Below are 19,106 nucleotides of genomic sequence, written 5' to 3' on the forward strand. Positions count from 1 at the left end.
ATGAAATCTGCACTAAAAAAGAGAGAGAAACATTTACAAATAAATGGATTATGATATTGTACATTTATTTTCATGTCTAAAAAATATAAGTTTTTGCTATATGGAATGCAAAAACTTTGATATCAAAACTACTCAGAATACAGATATCATCTTATAAGTCCAAGGTGGTGAAGGGTCAAAAGAGTAAGGCAAATTTGAATCCTAATGCATTGGCCCATTTAATTTGTGGTTAACATGGTTTAATTATAGTAACCATGTGTTTAATTTTTAGTAAAACCATATATCATTTTAAGGGAATTACTGTAATCTGCAATGCATACAAAAACATACAGTAGATCATGATATTTAACTGGCTGCATACCACAATTCATTAAGACTTCTGTGACGAATGGCTCGTCTACGCCAAAAGCTTCATCCGACATGGTACGTTTTTTTTGCAAGGCTTGGCGTGCGCTCTCCTACTGAATGAGGAAACCCCTTGAGCACTTAAAACGTCCCCTGACATATGTTTCTCCAGCATTTGGACTGTTCTCCAGATTTTGCCTAATGATTCAAGTCAGATTCTTGTCTGACAAGTGGGTGAATTTGTTTCATGGAGTAGAAAGACATTGCCTGTGACATCCAAACAGTAAAGATATTCCCCATACCAGATATAATACAGAACCAAGCAGTGCTTAATCTTATCCACTTAAATCAGACCAGCAGTGCTAATGGGAACTATTGGTGAGAAGATGGAGTAATCTGTAGTTTCAGTCTGTCACATTGCTGCAAAATTAAAGATAATGACATAATGACTCCAGAACAATAATTCAGTCTTCAGAGCCCTGGCCATCATGACAATGAACTAAACTCGTAAATGAACAAACTTTCGGCGCATTGTGCTTCAGTTTACTCAGTAAGTATTAAATTGCAGGGTCAGCTAAATATTATATAAACTGAAGCACAAGGAAAAGAAAAAAATCGTCATAGTTAGAAAAATTGATGACTACAGACTAAAAAGCCTATAATGAAGAACACTTTAATACTGAACAAGTTTGAAAAGAGACACCACTGTGTGTGTGTGTGCGTGCGTGCGTGCGTGCGCGTGTGTGTTTTCTGGTCCTCTCCGCCCTGATCTCACTTCAGCTCCTCCTCTCTCTCTCTCTCTCTCTCTCTCTCTCTCTCTCTCTCTCTCTCTCTCTCTCTCTCTCTCTCTCTCTCTCTCTCTCTCTCTCTCTCTCTCTCTCTCTCTCTCTCATAGTGTCGTCAGCTCGTCTCTTGTGTTTGGAGCAGTGGATGAGATCTCAGTCATATCTCAGTGATAGCAGGACTCGAGGATGTCTCGTACTGTGACTCTCAGCGGTTCCTCGCCGTGGGGTTTTCGGCTCGTGGGTGGACGGGACTTTAACACGCCGCTCACTATTTCACGAGTACGTGTCTGTATTTCTTATTCTTTTGTTCACTTCTGTTATAACTATTAGTTATAGTTTGTGTGTAACGGGGTATCTGAACACACAACTAAAGTTTTTCTACAGCTGAACTCATATAAAGAGTCAGGAGCATCCACGCGACACGACGACGCACAAACGCTAGAAACGTTTTGCGTCACGCCGGTTTTAATAACGCATTCGCCTTAAACCCGTTTAATTGTTACCATTGTGTTTCACATCACACGTTATAACTTATTTGTAACTCTATAAAAAATATATTGTGTGGTGTGGGAGATCAAAAAATGATTTGTTTCACTTCAAAATCTAAAGAGAAAATAAAATAGACACAACTGTTAACCGTAAGTTTCACATCATGTCTGTTTTATTGCAAACTCAATGTGAGCACTTCAGCTAAAGATCTCGAGAAGACCCGTCAGATCGGTTTCAGCTTATTTCTGTTTAATAAGGAGCACTTATGATATTAAAACGATCTCAGTTGTGTGTTTTTCTATCCTTAAGACATTGATGCTCTTGAAAGAAAAGCTGAATCTGTTCTCATTTACTGCGCATGTCTGATTCATCATCATGACTCAAAATCATAAATGTAATTGTTCATGATGTCATTTTAGAAAAGCTTCTGGTTCTCACAGACTTTAATTTATGCTGCTGTTTTTTATTTAATACTATAGTGATCGACCTACGTATTTCAGGTGTTTACACACCTAAAAAAGTTTTAAAAAGAAAGAAAAAAGTCTTGAGCAATCACCTCAGATGTTAAGCAGAGTAAAGAAACATGTGTAACTTGTAAAGATAACAGCCTGATGAAGTTTAAAACTGCTGAAAGACTCGTCAACACAAAGAGCTCAAGAATGAAACTGATAAAGTGAAGCTACCCCTGAAAGCGTCCATCTGGGATGCATGCTGGGATTAATGGATTGAAGTGGGTCAGCTACTGGTTTTGTTAGGAAAATAGTCTGTTAGCCTCAAATATGCAGTTGCAACGAAGTCTGTTGTTCCATCCTGATCTCACAAGAAATCATACATATTTCACGAGTTGGCTAATTCGTATTAATATGAAGTTAATCGTCATTGAAAAACAACAACGAAACCGAACCCCTAACCCCAACTTTACAGTGGTCAAGACAAATCGCGAATACAGGCAAATACAGTGGTCAAGGCAAAACTTATGAATGTGGGATTCATATGAATTAATACAAATAAGCCAACTCGTAAAATATGTATGAATTCTCGTGAGATAGTTGGTTGTTCTCTAGTAAAATTAAGATCATTACTTACAGAGACATTGTATAGTTATGGTAAACACATGGTGTATTGCTTGTTTTAATGTTGCTTTAGTAGTAGGCATGTTTACACTTTCTGTAGTAGGGTCTCCTCAACTTTGAACTATTGACTTGTTGTAAAATGCTGTTGTGTCTGAGGTAATGTCTGAACATTTGGCATCGTCTCAGTGAATATAAACAGTGACAAGAAGAGAAATGCTTATAAAACCACTGGCAAGAGTAATAGATAACAAATTGTCTAGACTGGCAAATGTTGCCATTCATCAACAGAAACTCACAGTCTCAGGTCATACTGAAGCCAGAAAGAGGCCACGAAAAAGCGTGGAGAAGAAAACAACTGAGTGTTTTAATGTCTGTACTAGTGTAAATGTACTAGTGCAGGGCAGTTTGTCCAAAAATCTGTATAATTTTTTTTTAGGGTTTTGGCAGTTTATATTAGATTTCCCCATTGAAAAACCTCTAAAAAAGTGTTCAAATGTGTACTTCCATTGTTCCAATAGTTTACAACGTTTGAATTCAGAGAATTCGCAGTTTTATAAAGTGTTCATAGGTCGCCTGTCAGTGTTGTCATACCCATGCTATCCTCATTTTCTGCTTTTAATAAGAAATCATAGATGTACTCAACTTCATGCAGCGCTGATTGGTGACTGAGAGCGTTCCAAAAGCATCAGGTCGCTCTCGTGTGATGTCATACTGTATGTTGATCGATCTGCGCAGCGTAGCATGCAGAAGTAGTGTGGTATTGTTTTTCTATCAAGCCAATCTGTTAGCTTAGGTTATAACATAAGGTTTATAAAATTTTATTTCATTACATCATCCATGAATATGAATTGCGAGTCCTGTTGGACTGATTTCCATTTGACAGTAAAGATAAAGACCACAGCTCCCATCGTTTCACACTCTTTCACAATGTCATCAAGCTGTAACTTTTTTTGAGGCAACCACTAGTGGTGAAAATGACATATTGTGCCTTTAAATGAATGCTTTGGTTGTGGTTTATTATTATTTTAAATAAAAACACAACAACAGAAATAGTACAATGACAAACTACCTTGTATTACAAAAAGAACTGAAACTTTTAATAACAAATTCTCTCTTGTTTTTGGTAGTTCGTTCAGTCATCACGCTGTTTCATTGTTGTCATGTGACTCCCGCTGATCTGTAAACAATAATAAACAAGGCTTAAGGCTTACAAGCAAGCTTGTGCTGTACAGATCTTCACTTTATTACTGTATACACACCTGACTTTAAACTGTGCAACAAAATGCAGCTCCCAAACTATCTGACCTATAGACACAATTATGAGATCTTCTGAAGGAAGACACTTGGGACTTTATTTAACAGATTGTAGAATAATTAAGGATTTAAAAAGAAAAAGATGTTATAAATGTTTAAATATAGTGGAACTGAAGTGTTGTGCACACAATATAATTCAGCTGTATAAAAAATATTATAGATGTCCCATAAAAGCTTAGAAAATCAATGGTCTCTAACCCACAGGTAATAATCCATTATGAAATTCATTGGTCTGTGACGTCACATGCTCCCGCACCACAGTCCACTTCATTACAACATGAGCTGCACGTTTATCAGGCACTTCTTCTTTTCACCATGCGATGAAAGGCAGCGTTGGCAGGTCTGCGTCCTTACGGCTGAGTTCTGAACTTTTAATCTGTTTCCACAGTTTGATGTTTTTCTGCGGGTTAGAGATTGAAGGATTTGGCTCATTAATTGATGGTATTTGGGCATTGGGATGCTTTTGGACTAATTTTGGCCATTGCGCTGGTTTGTTACGTGGATCTGGCAACCCTTCCCAGATGAAAAAGTAGTACACTCTCATAATGTACTTGAAGTGCTCCACCTTCATGCACCAACCCCGCACTGACTAAAATCTCTTCTTTAGTACTTTTTAAGATAAGAATATCGATGTGTACTTAAACTGTTTTGAGACACCATGAATTTGAACTTAAATGCACTTTTAACATACTATATTTGTATTAAAAAATATTTATTAACATTTGTAAACTTGAACCCATCTTTTATACAAAGATGGGTTTGCAATTTACTACAAGTGGTGGTACCTTAATAAATTTTTTAAATACTTAAGGACATTTTAGTTCATTTTCACGGTGTCTCAAAATAACACAGAGAAGCACATTTATATGTTCTTAAAATTATTTTACTGAAGAAGAATTTTAAGTATTTTAAGTACAAAATTAGTGCACAAAAATAGAGCACTTCAAGCACATTATAGATGTGTACTACTTTGATCACCTGGGTGACAGGACAATGATGGAAGCAAAAGCTTAAAATAACACTGGTTAATAAAGGTTTCATTTCCTTTAATATAAGTTTGTATTTGTTGGGTTTTCATAAAAATAATAATGAACTAAGCATCTGTTTGGTAAACTAGTGTAGTGGTGCCTGGAGAAGTGGGTATACTCTTAAGTTTTGCCCCCATTTTAAGTAAAAGTGGGTATACCCCATGCCATCAAATAAAGAAGTGGGTATACTGCGTATATCTGCGTATACCCTGCACTACACCACTGACTGTAACAACGCATCACTTTCATATCATAATGGTCTATTTATTTTATAATGAATAATGTTAATTCTCATCAAGAAAAAAAGTTGAAGATTTAAACGAGTTTATTAATCTGTGACCACATCACTGAAGACCCAATTCGTTTTGTTTATTTATATTTTAATCTTTAAATATGTTTTATAATTTAAGGTTTAAAATATCAAAATCATTAAAAATTAAGATTTTATTAGTAAAACTGCAGTTGTCAGGAACTTTGGACAGAATCCAGATGCAGGTGGGATGGACAAAGAGTTTATTAAAGGAGACGTATCATGTAAATCTTTCTTTTTTCATATTTAAGTGCTATAATTGAGTCCCCACCGAGTGCTTCTATCAACCTAAACAATGTGAAAAAGATCAACCCAGTAACTTAGTTTTGGTAAACCATTCTCTGCAAGCATGTGAAAAATAGGCCTTTGAAATTTGGCTCCCTTTGTGATGTCAGAAGGGGATAATACCTCAAACGCTCATATATCAAATCTAAACCCTTTGATGTTTGTAATGATATATGCAACCCATTCTCACCCCATGGCGTCAATATTTGACGCACTTGACCATGCGTCAATATGTGACGCGGCGGGTATACCTTTCGCGTCATTTTTTGACGAACTGGGGACTTCAATACTATTACGTCCGTTGCATTCTCTTTCCTATTTTCTTAACATTTTCGCGTCGGTTTAGGGTTAGATTTACATAATGACATCCCTACCCAAACCTAACTCTAACCCCAACGCCAGGTGACAACTGTTTAATTTCGCGTAATCTAACCCTAAACCGACACGAAAATGTTAAGAAAATAGGAAAGAGAATGCAACGGACGTAATAGTATTGAAGTACCCAGTTCGTCAAAAAATGACGCGAAAGGTATAGCCTCCGCGTCACATATTGACGAATGGTCAAGTGTCGTCAAATATTGACGCCATGGGGTGAGAATGTGTTGCAACCAACCAACCAACCAACCAACCAACCAACCTAGCATGACAAGTTTAGTACTGTTCTTGATTAGTTTAATACATGATAAACTAAAAAGTTTGTAAACAAAAACATGTTGGACCAACCCCATGTTGATCAGTCGGCTTAACAGGTTAACTGTCTATAAAAATGTATTTTGTCAATGTTACAATAAAATGTATAGCTGGCCTTTTGCTGTTTTAAACAAAATTGTATCATGTTCGTAATTCAAACTGGTTTGATAGTATGTCTATGTACCATTTAAGCACACAACCGTCTTTTATAAACCTTATAGCTTGTTAATATTTACTGTCTGGTCGTGACCCCTATGTGATAATTTATTACATGAAGGGCCTTTCTTTTGTTATTGCTCTCTAAGGTCATGCAGTAATGCTGGCATCCTGAAAATCATTTGTAACACAGCCACATTCCTGAAAGCCATGTGACATTGTTCACAAGGAGATTAAGTCGCTACTAGGACATTCTGAAGCACGGGACTCACAATAGTTATAACAAAATACTAAAACTTTACAGGTTGTACAGCGTCTCTCAGTTGTGTGTGGCACGTTTGTCTGATTGATCGCCTTTAAAAAGACAAGAAAAGATTCAAAAATCAAAGGCTGTGTCCCTAAATTAAATCAAACTCTACAACATTAAACACAAGTTGTGTGACATACTAATATCTGACCCTGCCTGTGAAAACCAGGATAAAGTCCCAAAATCCTGAGATTACAAGCATCAAAGTTTGATTTCACCATTATGATTTTAATCTTTGACATGATCTTAGTCAGTATAGACATCAAGATTATATTACCTTTAAAGAGTGTTCTTTACATTTATATAGGATGAGTTTATAATGATGAGTAAATCACACAAAAATGACTTGGGTTGGGATGGTAGATGGGTTTTAAAAGAGAGGATCACATATTATTAAAAACCAGGAATAAAAGTATTCAAGCTAAAAGAAAATATGACCCAGTTTCAAGTTTCTGTAAAAGCAGTCATATGACTGAGCAAACTCACTCATGGCTTCACTTGTGATTTGTGGGAAACTGTTGACTGCCAAGAGAGGAAATTTTGCACAATGAAAGATTTTGGTAATGGTGTTATATGTGTAATATATAATTTAGGTCCATTAGCCAAATGTTGGGCAATTATTTTAATTAGTAATTAAGTAATAATTTAGTTTGTTTTTGTCACAGATAAATAGAAGCACTGAAAGGTGTGACACTTGTGTTTTATAAAGTCTTGAGATGATATAACACAGTTTGTTCTTGTTGTCTTGTCTTTTTCTCAGTATGGTAAGCAAAGTAGAAACACCATGCGCTTTACTCTTGCTGTGTAGTTTTGTACAGCTGTACACATGGTAATGAGTCATGATATGGGATGAATTAGCCTTGTTTACTAGGTCAGGAGCTTCTGTCTGTTAAATATTTAGGGTTGTACATCTGTGTTGGGATAATTAAAGGTTGTTTGATGGAGCGGTGAAGTAAATGTGTTGTGTATGGTAGTTAATGACATAAATCACACTGTAATTACCGCTGCTCATGTTTCACACAGGTGGTCTAAAGCACCGTCGGTCCTTACGTCATCCTTTAGACGCCTCTGAGTACTTCAGTTGTATTATATATGATCTAAGGATGCTTGATATACTTGAATCACGATGTTTTAGCATTGGCATCTCATCAACTGGTCGACATTCGAAGCAGATAATATACTATTTTTAGGGTTGTCAATCAATTACATTTTTTAATCAAACTAATCACTTTGTGTGATTATTTGTGTTTAATAACATGCTTATTGTGAAAATATTTTTTCAGCAACTTTTAGGCTTTATTCTGTTTTTTTTTTGTTATAAGCCAGAAATGACAAGGAGGCGGCCTCTCGCAATACAAAGTCAATGGAGGCGGATGGGTTACCCCCCAGTGGGCGGGCGTGTTTATCAGGTTATGGCGTGTTGCTCTGTCTCTATGTCAACTCGTTAAGGAAGTAAACTGTCGTTTACAATTCTTGTGTTTGTTGTAGTCCAAAAAAAAAAGATTTTTGTTAGAGATGATAACTTAATATTTATCAACACAAAAGCATCGTTGTCATGGATCTGTGTTGTGTTTTATAGTTCATGTCTATGTTTTTTAATCTTTTATTTTGGTTTTCATGTTAGAGGTGTGCGATATTGGCAAAATTCATATCTAAATAATACCTGCTGTATGATTTTGCCAATAACGATAACAGATCCTTTTTTTTATATTTTGGATCCTATAAACATGTTAAATCTTATATTGTTCTAGCTCCCTCCTACGACATATTACTATGAATAATAGTTTAATTTCAATGTTATAATATAAATCGAAGAGCATCAGTGCTGGAGGTTAACAGTTCTTCAGGAGGAGATGATCTCCTACAACCTCCACATAATCAAAGAGCATCAGTGCTGGAGGTTTACAGTTCTTCAGGAGGAGATGATCACCCTCAATCTCCACATAATCCAAGAGAATCAGTGATGGAGGTGTACAGTTCCTCTGTAGGATATGATATCCTACAACCTCCACATAATCCAAGAGCATCAGTGCTGGAGGTTTACAGTTCTTCAGGAGGAGATGATCTCCTACAACCTCCACATAATCGAAGAGATTCAGTGCTGGAGGTTTACAGTTCCTCAAGAGGAGATGATCTCCTACAGCCTCCACATAATCAAAGACCTCAGCACTGGAGGTTTACAGTTCTTCAGGAGGAGATGATCACCCTCAATCTCCACATAATCCAAGAGCATCAGTGCTGGAGGTTTACAGTTCTTCAAGAGGAGATGATCTCCTACAACCTCCACATAATCGAAGAGATTCAGTGCTGGAGGTTTACAGTTCCTCAAGAGGAGATGATCTCCTACAGCCTCCACATAATCAAAGACCTCAGCACTGGAGGTTTACAGTTCTTCAGGAGGAGATGATCACCCTCAATCTCCACATAATCAAAGAGCATCAGTGCTGGAGGTTTACAGTTCTTCAGGAGGAGATGATCACCCTCAATCTCCACATAATCAAAGAGCATCAGTGCTGGAGGTTTACAGTTCTTCAGGAGGAGATGATCACCCTCAATCTCCACATAATCAAAGAGCATCAGTGCTGGAGGTTTACAGTTCTTCAAGAGGAGATGATCTCCTACAACCTCCACATAATCGAAGAGCATCAGTGCTGGAGGTTTACAGTTCTTCAGGAGGAGATGATCACCCTCAATCTCCACATAATCCAAGAGCATCAGTGCTGGAGGTTTACAGTTCTTCAAGAGGAGATGATCTCCTACAACCTCCACATAATCGAAGAGATTCAGTGCTGGAGGTTTACAGTTCCTCAGGAGGAGATGATCTCCTACAGCCTCCACATAATCAAAGACCTCAGCACTGGAGGTTTACAGTTCTTCAGGAGGAGATGTTCACCCTCAATCTCCACATAATCAAAGAGCATCAGTGCTGGAGGTTTACAGTTCTTCAGGAGGAGATGTTCACCCTCAATCTCCACATAATCAAAGAGCATCAGCACTGGAGGTTTACAGTTCTTCAGGAGGAGATGATCACCCTCAATCTCCACATAATCAAAGAGCATCAGTGCTGGAGGTTTACAGTTCTTCAGGAGGAGATGATCACCCTCAATCTCCACATAATCCAAGAGCATCAGTGCTGGAGGTTTACAGTTCTTCAAGAGGAGATGATCTCCTACAACCTCCACATAATCGAAGAGCATCAGTGCTGGAGGTTTACAGTTCTTCAGGAGGAGATGATCACCCTCAATCTCCACATAATCGAAGAGCATCAGTGCTGGAGGTTTACAGTTCTTCAAGAGGAGATGATCTCCTACAACCTCCACATAATCGAAGAGATTCAGTGCTGGAGGTTTACAGTTCCTCAAGAGGAGATGATCTCCTACAGCCTCCACATAATCAAAGACCTCAGCACTGGAGGTTTACAGTTCTTCAGGAGGAGATGTTCACCCTCAATCTCCACATAATCAAAGAGCATCAGCACTGGAGGTTTACAGTTCTTCAGGAGGAGATGATCACCCTCAATCTCCACATAATCGAAGAGCATCAGTGCTGGAGGTTTACAGTTCTTCAGGAGGAGATGATCTCCTACAACCTCCACATAACCGAAGAGCATCAGTGCTGGAGGTTTACAGTTCTTCAAGAGGAGATGATCTCCTACAACCTCCACATAATCCAAGAGCATCAGTGCTGGAGGTTTACAGTTCCTCAAGAGGAGATGATCTCCTACAGCCTCCACATAATCAAAGACCTCAGCACTGGAGGTTTACAGTTCTTCAGGAGGAGATGTTCACCCTCAATCTCCACATAATCAAAGAGCATCAGCGCTGGAGGTTTACAGTTCTTCAGGAGGAGATGATCTCCTACAACCTCCACATAATCAAAGACCTCAGCACTGGAGGTTTACAGTTCTTCAGGAGGAGATGTTCACCCTCAATCTCCACATAATCAAAGAGCATCAGCACTGGAGGTTTACAGTTCTTCAGGAGGAGATGATCACCCTCAATCTCCACATAATCAAAGAGCATCAGTGCTGGAGGTTTACAGTTCTTCAAGAGGAGATGATCTCCTACAACCTCCACATAATCGAAGAGCATCAGTGCTGGAGGTTTACAGTTCTTCAGGAGGAGATGATCTCCTACAACCTCCACATAATCAAAGAGCATCAGTGCTGGAGGTTTACAGTTCTTCAGGAGGAGATGATCTCCTACAGCCTCCACATAATCAAAGAGCATCAGCGCTGGAGGTTTACAGTTCTTCAGGAGGAGATGATCTCCTACAACCTTACATAATCAAAGAGCATCAGTGCTGGAGGTTTACAGTTCTTCAGGAGGAGATGATCACCCTCAATCTCCACATAATCAAAGAGCATCAGTGCTGGAGGTTTACAGTTCCTCAGGAGGAGATGATCTCCTACAGCCTCCACATAATCAAAGAGCATCAGTGCTGGAGGTTTACAGTTCTTCAAGAGGAGATGATCTCCTACAACCTCCACATAACCGAAGAGCATCAGTGCTGGAGGTTTACAGTACCTTTAGGAGGAGATGATCTCCTACAACCTCCACATAATCAAAGAGCATCAGCACTGGAGGTTTACAGTTCTTCAGGAGGAGATGTTCACCCTCAATCTCCACATAATCAAAGAGCATCAGCACTGGAGGTTTACAGTTCTTCAGGAGGAGATGATCACCCTTAATCTCCACATAATCAAAGAGCATCAGTGCTGGAGGTTTACAGTTCTTCAAGAGGAGATGATCTCCTACAACCTCCACATAACCGAAGAGCATCAGTGCTGGAGGTTTACAGTTCTTCAGGAGGAGATGATCACCCTCAATCTCCACATAATCAAAGAGCATCAGTGCTGGAGGTTTACAGTTCTTCAGGAGGAGATGATCTCCTACAACCTCCACATAATCAAAGAGCATCAGTGCTGGAGGTTTACAGTTCTTCAAGAGGAGATGATCTCCTACAACCTCCACATAACCGAAGAGCATTAGTGCTGGAGGTTTACAGTTCTTCAGGAGGAGATGATCACCCTCCATCTCCACATAATCAAAGAGCATCAGTGCTGGAGGTTTACAGTTCTTCAGGAGGAGATGATCTCCTACAGCCTCCACATAATCAAAGACCTCAGCACTGGAGGTTTACAGTTCTTCAGGAGGAGATGTTCACCCTCAATCTCCACATAATCAAAGAGCATCAGCGCTGGAGGTTTACAGTTCTTCAGGAGGAGATGATCACCCTCAATCTCCACATAATCAAAGAGCATCAGTGCTGGAGGTTTACAGTTCTTCAGGAGGAGATGATCTCCTACAACCTCCACATAACCGAAGAGCATCAGTGCTGGAGGTTTACAGTTCCTCAGGAGGAGATGATCTCCTACAACCTCCACATAACCGAAGAGCATCAGTGCTGGAGGTTTACAGTTCTTCAGGAGGAGATGATCACCCTCAATCTCCACATAATCAAAGAGCATCAGCGCTGGAGGTTTACAGTTCTTCAGGAGGAGATGTTCACCCTCAATCTCCACATAATCAAAGAGCATCAGCGCTGGAGGTTTACAGTTCTTCAGGAGGAGATGTTCACCCTCAATCTCCACATAATCAAAGAGCATCAGCGCTGGAGGTTTACAGTTCTTCAGGAGGAGATGATCACCCTCAATCTCCACATAATCAAAGAGCATCAGTGCTGGAGGTTTACAGTTCTTCAAGAGGAGATGATCTCCTACAGCCTCCACATAATCAAAGACCTCAGCACTGGAGGTTTACAGTTCTTCAGGAGGAGATGATCTACTACAGCCTCCACATAATCAAAGACCTCAGCACTGCAGGTTTACAGTTCTTCAGGAGGAGATGTTCACCCTCAATCTCCACATAATCAAAGAGCATCAGCGCTGGAGGTTTACAGTTCTTCAGGAGGAGATGATCACCCTCAATCTCCACATAATCAAAGAGCATCAGTGCTGGAGGTTTACAGTTCTTCAGGAGGAGATGATCTCCTACAACCTCCACATAACCGAAGAGCATCAGTGCTGGAGGTTTACAGTTCTTCAGGAGGAGATGATCACCCTCCATCTCCACATAATCAAAGAGCATCAGTGCTGGAGGTTTACAGTTCTTCAGGAGGAGATGATCTCCTACAGCCTCCACATAATCAAAGACCTCAGCACTGGAGGTTTACAGTTCTTCAGGAGGAGATGATCTACTACAGCCTCCACATAATCAAAGACCTCAGCACTGCAGGTTTACAGTTCTTCAGGAGGAGATGTTCACCCTCAATCTCCACATAATCAAAGAGCATCAGCGCTGGAGGTTTACAGTTCTTCAGGAGGAGATGATCACCCTCAATCTCCACATAATCAAAGAGCATCAGTGCTGGAGGTTTACAGTTCTTCAGGAGGAGATGATCTCCTACAACCTCCACATAACCGAAGAGCATCAGTGCTGGAGGTTTACAGTTCTTCAGGAGGAGATGATCACCCTCAATCTCCACATAATCAAAGAGCATCAGCGCTGGAGGTTTACAGTTCTTCAGGAGGAGATGATCTCCTACAACCTCCACATAATCAAAGAGCATCAGTGCTGGAGGTTTACAGTTCCTCAGGAGGAGATGATCTCCTACAACCTCCACATAACCGAAGAGCATCAGTGCTGGAGGTTTACAGTTCTTCAGGAGGAGATGATCACCCTCAATCTCCACATAATCAAAGAGCATCAGCGCTGGAGGTTTACAGTTCTTCAGGAGGAGATGATCTCCTACAACCTCCACATAATCGAAGAGCATCAGTGCTGGAGGTTTACAGTTCTTCAGGAGGAGATGATCTCCTACAACCTCCACATAACCGAAGAGCATCAGTGCTGGAGGTTTACAGTTCCTCAGGAGGAGATGATCTCCTACAACCTCCACATAATCCAAGAGCATCAGTGCTGGAGGTTTACAGTTCTTCAGGAGGAGATGATCTCCTACAACCTCCACATAATCAAAGAGCATCAGCGCTGGAGGTTTACAGTTCTTCAGGAGGAGATGATCTCCTACAACCTCCACATAATCGAAGAGCATCAGTGCTGGAGGTTTACAGTTCCTCAGGAGGAGATGATCTCCTACAACCTCCACATAACCGAAGAGCATCAGTGCTGGAGGTTTACAGTTCTTCAGGAGGAGATGTTCACCCTCAATCTCCACATAATCAAAGAGCATCAGTGCTGGAGGTTTACAGTTCTTCAAGAGGAGATGATCTCCTACAACCTCCACATAACCGAAGAGCATCAGTGCTGGAGGTTTACAGTTCTTCAGGAGGAGATGATCTCCTACAACCTCCACATAATCAAAGAGCATCAGTGCTGGAGGTTTACAGTTCTTCAAGAGGAGATGATCTCCTACAACCTCCACATAATCGAAGAGCATCAGTGCTGGAGGTTTACAGTTCTTCAGGAGGAGATGTTCACCCTCAATCTCCACATAATCAAAGAGCATCAGTGCTGGAGGTTTACAGTTCTTCAAGAGGAGATGATCTCCTACAACCTCCACATAATCGAAGAGCATCAGTGCTGGAGGTTTACAGTTCTTCAGGAGGAGATGTTCACCCTCAATCTCCACATAATCAAAGAGCATCAGTGCTGGAGGTTTACAGTTCTTCAAGAGGAGATGATCTCCTACAACCTCCACATAATCGAAGAGCATCAGTGCTGGAGGTTTACAGTTCCTCAGGAGGAGATGATCTCCTACAACCTCCACATAACCGAAGAGCATCAGTGCTGGAGGTTTACAGTTCTTCAGGAGGAGATGTTCACCCTCAATCTCCACATAATCAAAGAGCATCAGTGCTGGAGGTTTACAGTTCTTCAAGAGGAGATGATCTCCTACAACCTCCACATAATCGAAGAGCATCAGTGCTGGAGGTTTACAGTTCTTCAGGAGGAGATGATCACCCTCAATCTCCACATAATCAAAGAGCATCAGCGCTGGAGGTTTACAGTTCTTCAGGAGGAGATGATCTCCTACAACCTCCACATAATCGAAGAGCATCAGTGCTGGAGGTTTACAGTTCCTCAGGAGGAGATGATCTCCTACAACCTCCACATAATCAAAGAGCATCAGTGCTGGAGGTTTACAGTACCTTTAGGAGGAGATGATCTCCTGATTGTTTATAGAAACAGATCTGCTCTTTTTTCAGTGAAATTTACATCATGAATTTTCTCTCTTAAATGAATTCAGTGTTTTCTTTTTTCTGGAACTTATGGAACAAAACTATTTAATGTTTTTTCTTGATTGCTCTCTCTATACGGCATTGGTAGAGCTCACACTTAATGACATATCACAAATGAAAGGAAGCCTGCTTCTTTATGGGACATTTTAATGACAATGCATCACATTTAATCTTGAGTCATTAGTTGCCTTCCGCAGTATAGAGAATCATTCATCATGATGTGTGTGTGTGTGTGTGTGTGTTTCATTACTAACTGGATGGGTTAAATGCAGAGGTCACATTCCAGTGAATGGTTTACTATTCATTGGCAAATATGTCACTTTCACTTCACTTCACTTCTGCTCAGCATAATGCTAGTGGATGTTGAAAGACAAGATCTTAGAAATATCTTACGCTAGAGTTCAAAATAATTACAGAATTGCATCAAAAGCATTAGGTGTATCTCACATGAATCATCTGCTCATCTATCATCTCTTGAGCTGTGGGCTTTGTCACATGGAAAGCTTTCACTCGGGCAATTAAAGCACCTTTGGCTTCAGGCTTGGCAGTGTTTGGTTAGGGTGTGGTGCTTCCTTAACCTCTCATCTGTTTTCTTTTGTTAGATAACACCTGGGAGTAAAGCGGCGTTGAGCGATCTGAGCCCTGGAGATACTATTCTTGCCATCAATGGAGACAACACTGAGACCATGACACACATGGAGGCACAGAACCGCATTAAGGCCTGCACAGACCAGCTCAGACTGGATATCAGCAGGTCTGCTACACTAACCTCATTGTTTATTTGCCATCTGCTCAGATGTACAAATCTTTTGGGTTTTACAGTACAGTATACTGTTGTATGCTTGAATTTAATATTCAAATAGTTTTAAAGAGACAGTTAACTTAAAAATAAAAATCATGTTGTTACAAACGTATATGAGTTTATTTATTCTGACAAAGACAAAAGAAGATATTTTAACCACACAGTTGACAGCACCCATTGACTTCCATAGTAAATTTTCGTACTATGTAGGTCAATGGGTTGTGTGTTGATAATTTTTAAATAATATTAAACTTAAAACAGCATTTAAATGCAGACACATTTCTCTTTATCTCAGTTGCAGTTTTCTCATCACTTTTTCATTTTTACGTTTTTTATTTTTTTATTACTTTTTGAATAATATGCAAATAATAAATTAGCGCAGTTCAGCGTTAAGGATGTCACATTTGTAGTCAAAACAAAACATAATTTCTTAGAGAATGCATTATTGCCAATATATTAAAGCATTTGTTTATATTTTCCTAAACCCCCTGATGATAGACTCCAGATATCAGAAAAATATTTGTCTATTTACAAGTTTTCCATTTTAGATAAGGGAAAACATGCACAAGTTATAGATGTAACAAAGACTTTTGGGGAAATAACATACTTTGTAGTAATTCTTTGAATTCAATGACACAAACCTAAAGAAGTAATACCCAACCTTTTTAAAGAACAATTAAGATTTTATTTAAATGTTTGCATGTGCATTTATGAGAAAGAAACAACTTTATAGAACGTGACACTTCTCTGCTCTGAAATCTCCACTTAACAATGGAAAGTAATAAAAATATGCTTTAAAAAGTTTAACAGATACTTTGCTATAGGGGAAAGCGGGGCACAGCTTAAAGCTTTTTGGTTTTGGCTCAATTATTCAAAAAATATTTGAGTTTGATTAATTTTATTTTTACACAAGTAATCTAGTGTAAATCTCAGATAATCTGATGTAAATCTCAGATGTGTACACTCGTTCAAAACCTGCCGCCAGAAGAAGCTATAGGTGTGTTTCGAGATCATCCGGCGCTGCGCAGACCGATCGGCGAGGTTTGCCGCTTGCAGTCGAGGGAGGAACTGAAGACGGAGCCGTCAAGCCGGACACCTGCTGCTTGCCGTAGTGACGTGTGCGCAGTGTTTCCTTGCTTTTAATCGCAAATGAAGTAAATTAGATGCTGAATTTGATAAAAAAAAACTTTTAATAAAAAGTTGCAACCAGAAACATTTTATATTGAATATTTCAATTGCTGCTTATACTGTATACCCGAAAATAACGGGAAACAAGCCTATATTATTAAAATACCAATAGTGTTTGTTATTTTCATTTTTATTTTATTACACGACACAATATAACATATTTAAGCATATTAAAGTGTGTTTTCCTGTTTTAAAACATGAATTTATAATGTTTATTAGTGGAACTAAAGGTTGGATTAAACTTGAAACGCACATGATCGTTGTCATCATTGAGGCGACCAATCACGTAAATCTGTTACGTCATCACAACTCCGTGCAGCCGCTCTGGAGAAGCTGCACCTGCTGAGCTAGCCGGCTACTCTAAAAACGCTCTCGCGGTACGTAAAAACCATATGACACAGTCACGTGCCTTCAGCGTCAGCTGAAGTCGGACAAAATTACTAACCGGAATGTACTGCTTCAAGTCAGCCGCTGATCGGTCTGCGCAGCACCACATGAAGTCGAACACACCTATTACGTCATCTTTGATTGTGAAATATCATTGGCTCTCATGTGTCTCGTGACCGATTGCATCATTACTTCAGCTTGGAATGTGAAACGTTATTCAGGGCTATAGACTAAATGTAAAAAAACAAACAGTTAATTATGGTATTACTTTTTCAGAACTTGACAAATACTTTCCAAATTCAAGTGTAGAATACAGATTAGAATATTACAACAATATCTCTGACCTTCGTGCTAGTCGTGGGCGCTGCGTTTTTTCCACTGTCGCTCATTTTTCAAGTCTAACTAACACTGTGACTGTAAATCAAGGCTGCTTGTGAAATCTCAAAGTGCAGTCTGCAAAATGCCTGTGCAGCATTACACATAGTGTGTAAACATTATTGACACTATAACACAGGGCTGTTAAATGTTTTATTGTGATTGGTTGAGAAATGTTACAAATGTATGAATAATTTTTCTGTAAAATGCACACCTGATCTGTCAAATGTCTCAAAATAATCATCATAGCAATGTTTGTGGTAACTGTGGTATAAGAGGAATTATCGACAAGGGGCCGTTGAATTGTTTGAAAATAATTTTCAAATAATTCAACGACCCCTTGCCACTTATCGAACTGTCATTATTGTTTTATCAGGGAAAATTATATTCAAAAAATGACAAGATGGTATTGACAGAGACAAAATTCATTTTCTGCCTGTGAGATTCCCAGAGAGCATCATATGCTACATCTTGCCATATTTGGTTTGTGCTCCTCGAGCGAGCAGCGTCTGTTATTTGGAAAAGCGCTGACCTCTTGGCAGACCTGCTCATATATCAGCTTTAGAGACTAAGTGGTACATTCACATAGGAGCAGTGCATTTATTTAAGGGTACTCTGGGTTGTGTTTGCTGGGAACGATCACATCATAAAGTTTCATCTCGTTGCTCTCCGCTAGTGCTAAAGCGCTCTTTGTGTGGTTTTTAGGCTGTTCTGGGTGGTTGCCCCTAAGGGTGTGTCTGAGATATTCTGGTATCTGGATATGTTTCAGGTCTGTACTTTAATAGACAATAATATCTCAATAAGCCACGCAATTCAAAGTATTACTCATGTCTGTAGCACAGATTGTTTACTAAAGGGTTTGGGTCTGAGCTTTTTTGTTTAATCCACAGTCCAAGCAGTTTGTCAGCTGTATTCATAACTCTTTTCCATGGTTTGCTATGATAACTCTGGGAAGGTCATGTGTCACCATTGCAAATGCAAAAACACGGCCTCCCATATCTATTGGTATGTGACCTTTAGCATATGCCAATGATTCGTTTGTATTTGTCTGTGCTCTTTACATGAGATAAGTGTGCATGCGTAACTATAGATATTTTATTACATCTCTATTGTCTGGCTGTACCGATGTATTTACTGTAAAGCTGCATTGAAACAATGCAAAAGTATCTCAGAATTGAATTTGAGTTGCTTGGATGAAAATGCATTATTTAATGAAGTTCAAAGTTTACATTTATTTATATAGCGCTGTTTTACATTGTTTCAAAGCAGCTTTACATGAAAAAGTCGAATGCTTTATGACTTAATGTATGTTTGAATGTAAACTCATTCACATACTGTTCCACACTGTTGATGAGTTGATAAAGTATCATAA

The 19,106-nt window shown here is 39.3% G+C and overlaps 1 protein-coding gene across 1 annotated transcript in view; it reads left to right on the forward strand.

Annotated features, from left to right (window-relative positions):
* Window positions 1–1,222: 1,222 nt before the first annotated feature.
* Window positions 1,223–19,106, forward strand: part of pdlim4 (PDZ and LIM domain 4) — a 41,269-nt gene continuing 23,385 nt past the window's right edge. Inside the window, exons 1-2 of the mRNA XM_055179744.2 lie at window positions 1,223–1,409; window positions 15,585–15,736. Of these exons, the coding sequence (XP_055035719.1) occupies window positions 1,317–1,409; window positions 15,585–15,736 (245 nt within the window). The 5' untranslated portion in view covers window positions 1,223–1,316. The remainder of the gene's footprint in view (window positions 1,410–15,584; window positions 15,737–19,106) is intronic.

Source organism: Misgurnus anguillicaudatus, chromosome 9 (assembly GCF_027580225.2).
Source record: "Misgurnus anguillicaudatus chromosome 9, ASM2758022v2, whole genome shotgun sequence".
Classification (NCBI taxonomy): Eukaryota; Metazoa; Chordata; class Actinopteri; order Cypriniformes; family Cobitidae; genus Misgurnus; species Misgurnus anguillicaudatus.